At 40.3% G+C, this 11,528-nt stretch overlaps 1 protein-coding gene across 1 annotated transcript in view; it reads right to left on the reverse strand.

The window, feature by feature from the left end:
* Positions 1–921: 921 nt before the first annotated feature.
* CLN5 (CLN5 lysosomal BMP synthase) overlaps positions 922–11,528 on the reverse strand; it is a 17,497-nt gene continuing 6,890 nt past the window's right edge. Inside the window, exons 5-8 of the mRNA XM_077750080.1 lie at positions 11,384–11,427; positions 6,946–7,111; positions 6,044–6,269; positions 922–2,983 (exon numbers count right to left, since the gene is read on the reverse strand). Of these exons, the coding sequence (XP_077606206.1) occupies positions 2,472–2,983; positions 6,044–6,269; positions 6,946–7,111; positions 11,384–11,427 (948 nt within the window). The 3' untranslated portion in view covers positions 922–2,471. The remainder of the gene's footprint in view (positions 2,984–6,043; positions 6,270–6,945; positions 7,112–11,383; positions 11,428–11,528) is intronic.

The following is an 11,528-nucleotide window of genomic DNA, read 5'->3' on the forward strand; positions in this document are numbered from 1 at the left end:
ACTAGCCAGAATTAGTTAATTGAGGATATATTAATTTAAAGCCCAACAGAATGCCCAAACTTCCAACAGAATGGTTTTTTAGCAATAAATTTTATACATTTGTAACTTAACAACAGAAAAATAGAAATCACATTTAAGTTACATGGTAGAATTGGCAAATTCCTGCCTGGCCATATTTTGGTTTCTCAACTACCGTTTTGAAAGCATGTTCTTGAATCATCTCTACTCCAAAAGCCCTGCTTCACCTTGTAAGTACAGTTGACAAGTTTGATAAAATCTTAAGAAGAACTAATATGAATTTTATGCTCTCTATGCTCTAGTTACCTGAGTCTACCTATTTCACAAAATCTCTCCAGTTGTTAATATTCATAGGAACTGAAAAATCTTGAATTTAATGTAACTAACTGTTTAGAACCTTGCTTTAAAACTCAGGTTCCATGTCCAGGTATCCTCATTTGCCTTTGCTACAGAACCAAGTCCTGTGCTTTATAGTTAGCACAAGAGTTTTTGCATGTTACCCCAATGCAGTTCTAGAAAATCCAAAATTCTATTTTCCCAGATCAATTTTCTCAAGAATCCAGAAGTTGGCATTGCCTGATTTCAGCCACTAGGTGGTGATAACGCAAAGATCCAAGTTTGTGACATTCTGAAGACAACCAGCAAGTTAAAAGGCAAAATTAAGTAGGAGTCTTTACACTATTACCAGGAATACAAAGGCTAAATGGTAGGCAGTGACGTAAAGTTCTCCCTATGTATTTCAGCATGACTTTGCCTCTGTGCAGTAGGCAGAATAATCCAGTGCTTCTCAAGCTATCTGTGGTAAAGGGTTGGGCTTTTATTTTTAGACTGTTGCAGTGCCTGTAGTTTTAAAAAAGACAATAAAAATGAATTCTTTGACAAATGAAACAAAGACCTACAAAATTACAAGCCCCATTTTTTTTTTATTAGAGTCAACAAAGACAAGATTACTTTAAAAGAAGTTTCCCATCAGTAGCTATGCTTGACCAGTAACCTGTGGTATTAGTAGTAACTTATGGTGCAGGAATTGGTCTGAGGACTTCATTTTGACAATGAAACCTTGCCATTGGAAACCGTCCAGTGGGTCCTTGGATGGGATCATGTTTCCCATCCAGTCAGCAGAACTGGTTCAAAATGTGGTTCCAGTACCATTAGCAGGGTAGCCCTGGAAAGGTCATTTAGACTTTCTAAGCTCCAATTTACTCATTTGATCAGGTAAATAATACCTGTGGTTAGGCTTTGTAGGAGAACTCAATGGTAATGTACTAACCTCTCTCAGGAGGCACTCAAATGTTAGTAGAAACTGAAGGACATAATTTACATATTAAAATGGATGGTCTCTGCTTCATCATCTTACTAACTGGCCTTTTTTCCATGAATAGACAGTGTTCAGTTGGTCATCAGACATTTAAAGGACCCTGAAACCTTGTCTGATGGCACTAAATGGAAGCCCAGCTACTTGGGAGATCTGTCCTCTGAGAAGTATACCCTCCTACCAAACTGGGATCTCTGCCGGGTGAAGGACTACACAAAGCAGTAAAGAAGTCTGTCAGAGGGTGCCTATTCACCCAGACATGTCTGCAGTCAGGTACTTCTGTGTCCCATGTGCTTGAACAACTGCAGAAGCATTAAAGCTGTCAGCTCAAAGTTTAGATTATTACTGTAAAACCCAGGAAAGGTTGGCATGTAAACTACATTTAGCCAGATCAAGGACAGTGGTATGTGCTTTGATTCATCACTATAGCTACCATTTTCTGTAACTTTCCTATGCCAGACATACATAGCTTCAATTTTTACAACAATCCTGAAAGAGGACTCATCTCAGAGATAAGGTTCAGAAATGCTAAGCTGCCTGCATCACAAAATGCCAGTTACTGGCTAGTTCTAAAATGCTAGCTAGAAACTTGTGCTCTTTAACACTGTTTTTACCACCTCTGGAAGCAAAACCACTCCAGCCATGGTGTCCAAATTAGTCTTTAAGTAAAAGAACAAAATCAACCACTAGAATGGTCCCCAGTTACAAAAGTTGCAAAGTCTGTCTAAACCACCAAAAAGTACTTACAGGAAAAACTGTAACTGCCAGAAAAAAGTAGCCCTCACCATGAAAATGTCACTGAGGGTATTTTTTAAAATCTTGGCATACCATATCCACAATTTAAAAAGATGGGGTCCAAAGGTCCTATGTATCTGATATGAACTGTAATTCATTTTAACAAAGGCTTGGAGTTTGAAATCAAGATCACCTAACAGGCTCACTTAGGCTAATGCCATTTGAGAGTTTCAGCTCCTCTCCAAAAAAAGTCCTGAGATGCTATGCTGCAGTTCTGCCCAGGTGCATTCTACCTTTCTGCTCCAAGAAGAAGGGCCTAAGAACTCCACGAATGAAAAACACTACCTGAAAAACATATATGCTGGTGACAGGAGAAAAAAAAAAAAGCAGAAGAATTAAAGTTTTATAAACCAGGGAGTGTTTTGTTTCTGTTAGGTAAAGGGATTTCTTCATATGTTATTTTAATAAAAGGGAATTTCATAGGTAAAAACCAATATTCAAAATTATAAAACAAATAGAACTGTCTGTGTATAATCACTGCATCAAAAATCTGCAAGAGACTAAACATAAATTCTTTAGTTGATGAATGTGGTTTGAAGGGGTAATAAAACCTTTTTATGGCTAAAGCAAGAGTCATATTTCCTGTTGGCCCAAAAATAGACGTTTCATTTCCCAAATAAGTAGGTTCTCCACTGTAAAGAAATATTCTGGTGTAGTTGGTTTCTATCTTCTTGAACTCGGCTCCAAGTTCAGCCAACTTGTTATATGTCCTCAACACGAATTTGGAACAGTCGTAGGATTCAAACCATGTCTCCGCCCCCTTTTCTGGGCTGGCCTGGACGGTCCATGTCTCGTAATAAATCCCTGTTTCATTGTCCCGTTTTACCCACTTTGCCATTTTGTTAAATGTATTTCCTAGTTAAAAAAGAAAAAAAATTACTTATGTGAACATCGAAGCCAATCATACTAGTTTTATGTAAAATGTTCTAACCTGATTAAGGTCATGAATAAGTAGTAGTATTAAATTTTTTAATTATTTATTATTTATAATAATAGTCCCAAACCTGTATCTCACAATAGGAATCCAAGCTCAGCCAATTTTCATTCCACTTTTCAAAGCACAAGGTATTTCTGAATTGTAAAGATTAGATATAATAGGTATATAAAGTCTTACATACCAATTCTGTAATCATTTAAGCTATCATCGAAAGCAAAATCATACACACGCAGAAGCCTTCTTTCTTTACCCTACCCAACAAATCTTGGATTCAGAGGCAAAAGAAAGAAAACGAGGAAAAACTGGATAGAGGAAAAAGTGAATGGGGCAAAGGCAGCGTAAGAATGGCAGAGGTGAAGTGCAGAGCTTTCGTGTCACAAAGCCTTGGGTGCATACAGTATGAATGGCAGCCAGAGGAACAGCTACTCTAGGAGGCTGGCCCACTAATGTTACAAGAGAAAGTGCCGTACACTATCCACTTTGAATACTTGGGATTTCCTTTTTTTTTTCTGTACTTGTACCTGTTGGGATTCTGCTCACAACCTTGCCACTAACCATACAAATTCTTCCAATGAATCAACTGAACTGGAAATGTTTTCGGCCATGTTCGTGGACTATACAGACTTCAGAACAGCTCACACTCTCCTACGACCTTGTACCAGACCAGAGGAAGCTCTCCAAATGTTAAGAAAACACCATACTTTTGCATGGTAACAACCTCATCTGGGCATTTACAATGCCTAATAAAGCTCGACCACAACATTTCACTTTTTCACCCTATACGTAAACCTTTCTTAAGTGCTCCAACTTGAGTCCATGAAATCAATACTTCATGTTCTATAAAATGAATCCAGCAGCTGCCTTTATCAATTTTTTAGAATTAAAACTATGGAATAATATAAAGCTTGTTTTCCTTTTTTGTTGTTTATTTTTGAGAGAATGAGACAGAGCATGAGTGTCGGAGGGACAGAGAGAGAGGGAGAGAGGGAGCCCAGAACCTGAAGCAGGCTCCAGGCTCTGAGTTGTCAGCACAGAGGCTGATGCTGGGCTCAAACCCACGAACCACAAGATCATGACCTGAGCCGAAATCAGTCACTTAACTGACGGAGCCACCTAGGCACCCTGAAAGCTTGTTTTCTTAGAACTGGGGATACTGTTCTTAGTGTTCTTCAACTTTAAAAAGTTACTACTGTAATTAAGAGAGAATACTTCGAAACACTATTCTGTAACATGAGAAAATCTCAATGAACAGGATTAATTATAAAGCAGATAGAAAATATGACAGATTTAAGTACTAGCATATTACAAACTTTTATATAAAGTAGTGATCACTTGTTTCTATCATATACTGATGTCAGAAGAATTTCCAGATAATGAAATAGGTGGACAAGGAGAAAAGAGAAACGTAAACAGCCTGGAATGAAAAAAAGTATCACCCTGAGCACTGTTAAAAGAGAAACGGACTTTGATATTGCTGGGATGCTTTGGGGCATATCAATTAGGAAGAAGGAAGGAAGATTAGAAAACAGCATGGTGTATAGTTAAAAGATCCCCAGATTAGATTTAAGACACAATTCTATCCCTGGTTCTATATCTGGATCTGTGACTGGCAAGTCATGCTACCTGGCTGACCCTCAAATCCTTATTTATATAAGGAAGAAGTGTGTTTTCTCCTCCCCACTGAACTGTGAGAAGACATGCTCCAAAATGCTTTGTAAAGGGCTATCCAAGTGGAAAGCTTGATAACTTCCTCAAGTTCTATGGTTCACTGAGTAACTCTTATCACAAACAGTGCTTTCATTTCAGAGATTTCCACTTTCTTGGAGAACAATTATAATGCAGAGCTCTAAAAATCACATGGGCAAGCTTCCTACCTCCAGAATGCAATGACAGTCTCATCCCCATTCTACCCACGAGGTAATGAGTCAGTAAAATATGACCCACATATTTTACAACGTCACATACCAGTTTCTGATAAAAGTTCTGAACTCGTTTTTTCATCACTAGCCAACAATACAACACATGCAGCAAAATTCTAAGTGTTTCAGCAACTTTCCAATATATCCAAAAAATCTCAGTGATAAAATATTTCAATTGCTCAAGGAGCCTCAAATGTGTAAGACTGTATGTGTTTTAGGAAGCAATGTAGTAGAAGTAGTCAAGAAAATGGCCAATGGAGATTCACTGCCAGGATTAGGGTCCCACCTACTTATTGTGTGATTTTAATGACTTTGTGCCTCACTTTTATCCATCTGTAAAATGGGGGAAATACAAGTAACTATCTCAGGGGATTGTTGTGATAAATGATTATGATATAGGTAAAGCACTCAGAACACTGCCGGGCCCAGAGTAAGTCCCCATGAGTGGCAGCTGTTATTATTTCTTGACATGAAAATATTTTATCATCACTCAAAAAGTTTTTTTCCAGATACAGTTAACAGGTCCTTTGATCAAATATTTTCTCAGGCATTCTGTCAATTTTCTTCTACTATTTATTTAGAAAGTCCAATTTAACTGCAGAAAACATTTTATCATTTCATTTTTTTACCATGGAATAGAGGAGATACACTACTCATCATCTAAAGGTGAGCCTGGGTGGCTCAGTCGGTTGAACATCCAACTTTGGCTCAGGTCATGATCTCGAGGTCTGTGAGTTTCAGCCCCGCATTGGGCTCTGTGCTGACACCTCAGAGCCTGGAACCTGCTTCAGATTCTGTGTCTCCCTCTCTCTCTGCCCCTCTCTGCTCACACACTCTCTCTCTCAAAAAGAAATAAACATTAAAAAAAAAAAAAAAAAGACTACTAAAGGTGATGTTTTACAGGAGTAATAGTTTGATCAAAAGTTATTGCTTCCAGAAGTATATTTCGTAAACTGACCTCTAGAAGGTAGAACATGACTGAAATGCCTCAATGAAAGCAATTTTTTTCATTTGGATATTGATGCAGTCATCAAATACTGCCATATTTTTGAAACTTACCTGATATAGTTGCTACTTGAACTAATGTCCCATTTTCCTTCCAGTGAATATCATCAATTCCTTCAAAAAAGCATGCAGCTCCTTGATTACACCAGAAAGGGGCACTCATTTCAGGTCGGAGATGGGGAAATGTGCAATTTCCAAGTTGGAAAAGTTCGTACCATTCCATTGTGTAGTTCTTGCCAGTTAAAGTACTCTTGAATCCAATGGCATCGTGCATAATTTTCTGTGTAAAGATCATACATGTGTGAAAGCATCTGTGAAGTAACCACTGGTCCAGGAACCAGACGGGAGAAAATGTTAATGTATCACAACTGCACAGCAAGTAGAACAACTCAGCTGTTCCTCTTCCATGGTGCTATTCTTGCATTCACTCTGTGGCTCCACCACTTCCAGGCCCTCGTCCACTCTGGTTTTGACCAATGCTGCTTATCTCAGATATGCTATACGGACATGCTCTTAATTTCTTTGCAGTTTAGAATGGGTTGGAGAAGCTCCATGCCACAGGCTCAGGAAGTCTACATACTTCCCAGGGCGATGAGAGGCTCAATTGGTGAGCTAACCTAGGAAAATGTGTGCAGCAGGGACTGGAAATGAAGTGCCACCGGACTGCCCTGCCCTTCCTCTGGGCCTACTCCTTTCTTACTTCCCAGGAGCTAGGTATGGGGAGTTGGGTATGGATTCAGAATATTAAAAGGAATTAAAGCAACTGCATTTGTTACTGTCAGGATCACAAAACATGATAACATTTTTTGACTACTCATTTTAAATATGTTAAGAGGAACACCAATTATACATAATCTAAAATTAGCTCTCTGAACAGCGATTATTCCCTCAAATCCACTTAATGTTTAATAAATAACTTAATTAACCAAAGTTATAAAATCAAGATGCAGCCTTACCAGGTGTCCCAGGAGGTTTCCGTATTTAAATTCCCATACGGGGGCTTGTAACCGAAAGACTTCAATGACATCATCACTTTTCATAAATGGGAAAGGTGAGCCCGTTGGACAGAAAGTGTATTTAGCTTGACAATAAGGATCTGGTTCTGGGCGGAAGGAAAAGCGTCTAATAAAGAAAAAAGAAACCACAAACTTAGATTCTAACAGGAATTTGGTTCTTCTTGTACATTTTTAAAAAATCTTTTTATTTATTTCTAGGACAGAGAGAGAGAGAGAGCGTGAGCAGGGGAGGGTCAGAGAGAGAGGGAGATACAGACTCTGAAATACGCTCCAGGCTCTGAGCCGGCAGTCAGCACAGAGCCCGATGCGGGGCTCGAACCCACGAACCGCGAGATCACGACCTAAGCGAAAGTCGGACACTTAACCGACTAAGCCACCCAGGCGCCCCACTTCTTGTACATTTTAGAATTCAGATTTTAGTATCACTGTAGTAACACTTTCAGAAAAAACATTCAAAGTTTAGCCCATAGTGTTTAAACATTTTGTTATTCTGTCAACAAACTCCGATGAAGTCATTAAAAGCAAATGATACATTTGATAAATGCATGCTTCCCTGTTATCTGCTCTCATTGTGAGAATTTTGAACACAGGGGCACTATCTTAAAAAATGTTTATAGATCCAGATCTTATAGACAAATATTCACTGAATAAAGGAATATTTTTCAAACATTTAATTTCCTAAACAATCCAAATGTTAAGATTATTTCAAAATAATTATAATGAAATAGAATATGTTTTCTATTTTCTTAAGAATTACCCAACAGGGGGCACCTGGGTGATGCTGTCGGTTAAGCATCTGACTCTTGATTTCAGCTCAGGTCATGATCTCACAGTCCCTGGGTTTGAGTCCCATGTCCGGCTCTGCATTGACAGTGCAGAGCCTTCTTGGGATTCCCTCCCTCCCTCTCTCTCTCTCTCTCTCTCTGTCTCTCTCTCAAAATAAACAAACATTAAAAAAATTAACCAACATGAGTGCCCCTCTATTTGTTAGATGGGATGCTGCCCAGTTCATGAATCATTTAATAAAGCCAATTAAATCTTTAAAATTAAAAACGGGCACCTGGGTGGCTCAGCTGGTTGAGTTTCTGACTTCAGCTCAGGTCATGATCTCCCGTTCATGGGTTCAAGCCCCTCGTCGGGCTCTGTGCTCACAAGTCAAAGCCTGGGGCCTGCTTTGGATTCTGTGTTTCCCTCTCTCTACCCCTCCCCTGCTTGTGCTCTGTCTCTCAAAAATAAAATAAAATATTACACAATTTTTTAAAAACAAAAAATTGGGGCACCTGGGTGGCTCAGTTGGTTAAGCATCTGACTTAGGCTTAGGTCATGATCTCATGGTTCATGGATTTGAGCCCTGTGTCGGGCTCTGTGCTGACAGCTCAGAGCCTGGAGCCTGTTTCAGATTCTGTGTCTCCGAGATTCTGTGTCTCTGCCCCTCCCCCACTCGCTCTCGTCTCTGTCTCTCAAAAATGAATACATGTTAAAAAAAATTAAAATTAAAAAAAAAATCAACCAGTGACCAACTGATCACTAAGGATCTACTATAGGACACTATGCAAGGGAGGAAGGAAGCAAAATTAAAATGATGTTCCCTTCCTCAAGGACATTTAGGTGAGGACTGGAAAGACATTAAACAAGTAATATGGTGCAGTATGGTGAGTGCTAAAGAAATATACAAAGTCCTATGGGCACAGAAAACAGAGAAATCACTTTTACCTGATGTGGAACAGGTGGGGATGAGGCGAGCAAAGACGGGGATGAAGACCTATCTCAGGTTTTTAAAATACTTTCGAAGGCTACGACATAAAAGGAGGGACAACAGTAAGTATTATAAGACAGTAGGTAAACAATGCTGGAATTCAGGCTTCGAGGCAGGAGAGACAGGCAGGGACTGTCATTTTGCACTAATGCAGCGTGAACCGCACCCCAGGACTCCCACAGCTGAGCCCCAGAGTTAGCTTAAAGGATGTTAATTAGCAGACCTAGGGTGACTGAATTTGCTGTAAAACAAGCCTTATTTTAGAAGTCAGAAGAGAGTGGCGAGAGAGGCGAAATTAAGGCAGAGGTGAATGAGGAGGTTCCGGCAATAATGTAACGGAGAAGGCCCCCAGAGAGGGCCACCCTGCTGGACTAGAGGAGTGACTACTGCTGAAGTCAAGAGACACTTGCTGGTCACCTGCCATATTTGGCACTGGAAGAGAAAGACGGGAGAAAGACGGACACTGCCTCTATCTATCCTCTAAGAATCCTGGATCTCTAAAATTTTAGACAGACCGATTCTTTTACAATCTTAACGCATCAACAAAAAATTCTATTTTAAGAAGTTAAAATCTTGATGTTAACCAATGTTTATGAAACACGTACACTTCCTTGTTTTTATAGGTGCTCAATGGGTTTAAACAAATACATAACTATAGTTTTCACTTGCTTAAAGCAAAATCTTTTAGGTCAAAGGTAATTTCAAAAGTATAATTTAATAAAGTTAAATTTTTTTCTTAATATTTTTATTTATTTCTAGGAGAGAGAGAGAGCTAGACAGCGTGAGCAGGGGAGGGTCAGAGAGAGAGGGAGATACAGACTCTGAAACAGGCTCCAGGCTCCGAGCTGGCAGTCAGCACCGAGCCCGACGCGGGGCTCGAACCCACGAACCGCGAGATCATGACCTAAGCGAAAGTCGGACGCTTAACCGACTAAGCCACCCAGGCGCCCCAATAAAGTTAAATTTTATTATACTCAGTTGAGAAGACTAAATGTTGGCAGGTACTGACTACTTGAAACTTTTATAGAAACCCTAAGGTATAGTCAATTCCTTGCCCTAACTATAAATCAAGTAGTTTGTATTTACAATCTCTTCCTTATTTTATTGAACATTTAATTTTACTTATGAACGTTTTATTAACTTTTTTCTTTTCAAGAAAACCCAAACTTCTCTTTTCATATATATCAAGCAAAACAAGGAAGTGATGCAAACCATTTAGTGAACAGAAGACACTCCTATCCAGGCTTGACAATAGCTGACATTTACTAGATTTAATCCTCCTAACAAGCCTCCCTCTTTAAAAAAAAATTTTTTTAAATGCTTATTTATTTTTGTTTTGTTTTGTTTTTCCAATTATTTCGGGAGGTTTCTCTGCAGCCCTTGGTAGTTTCTTCACATACTTTTTTTTTTTTTTTTACAAATAGTTTGTCAAATTAGTTTCCACATAACACCCAGTGCTCATCCCCACTAGTGCCCTCCTCCATGCCCATCACCCCTCCCCCCCACATCCATCAGTCCTCAGTTTTGGTCAGCATTCAAGTCTCTCATGGTTTGCCTCTCTCCCTTTCCCCCACCATTTCCGCCCTTCTTCTCCCCCATGGTCCTCAGTTAAGTTCCTCCTAATCCTCCTGTATGTGCAAACATATGGTATCTGTCCTTCTCTGCCTGACTTATTTCGCTCAGCATAACACCCTCGAGGTCCATCCATGTTGCTACACATGGCCAGATTTCATTCTTTCTCATTGCCATGTAGTATTCCATCGTATAGATAAACCACATCTTCTTGATCCATTCGTCCGTTGATGGACACTTAGGCTCTTTCCATGTTTTAGCTATTGTGGAGAGTGCTGCTATGAACGCTTATTTATTTTTGAAGGAGAAAAAGAGCATGAGGCAGGAAGGGGGAGAGAGAGGGAGACACAGAATCTGAAGGAGACTCCAGGCTCTGGGGGGCTTAAACTCACAGACCCCAAGACCATGACCTGTACCAAAGTAGGAGGCTTAAGGACTGAGCCACCAAGGGGCTTCATCCATTCCTACTTTCTAAGTCACGTCCTGTGGGCACAGAGATACTGAGTGACACTGCCAATTTCAAAAGCTAGTGCTGGTGGTGCCTGATTTGACTGGAACCCAGGGGACAGCTAGGCTATCCTGCCTCCCCATTTACTATTTCGTCATCCGAAATGGTGGTGTGTTTGCAAAATCTGTTGGCCTTTCCCGTGCTTGACGTTAATACCGTGTTTTCTTTCTATTTAGCCACGTGAACACCTTAGGCCGTGTGAATACTCTTCTAGGTCAAAGGCTCCAATCAGCTGCACAGGTGTGCAGTCTCTGTCCTCGTCTTAAGACCACAACTTACACCCAGACTGAAAATGGACGACAGACGAGGTCACCAACCCTCCCGGAACTCCCAGGACGCGAGACTTTTACCTAAAAATGGAAATTCCCAGAGAGCCAAGACCCGTAGGCCGTGCTGTATATTGTGCCAATACGCACGCACTCTAATGACTAACTAATGACACGCATGACGTCAAGTAATAAACACGATATTCCAAGCCTCCTCCAACCATTCAAAGAGTTGATTACTTGTATCTAAAAGTCACGCAAATAAAATCACATTACTCCTTTTTCTTCCAGGACTCTGGCCTGCCCTGAGCCGAGGCCACCTAGACACGAGCGACACGAGCTCAAGGGTCCCGAGAGGAAGAAACGGCCCGGGCGTCGCGCGGCCAAGAGGGGCGACGCAGGCGCTCTCAGTTCGGTCCTG

The sequence above is a fragment of the Crocuta crocuta genome, unplaced genomic scaffold (assembly GCF_008692635.1).
Source record: "Crocuta crocuta isolate KB4526 unplaced genomic scaffold, BGI_CrCroc_1.0 scaffold189, whole genome shotgun sequence".
NCBI classification, from domain to species: Eukaryota; Metazoa; Chordata; class Mammalia; order Carnivora; family Hyaenidae; genus Crocuta; species Crocuta crocuta.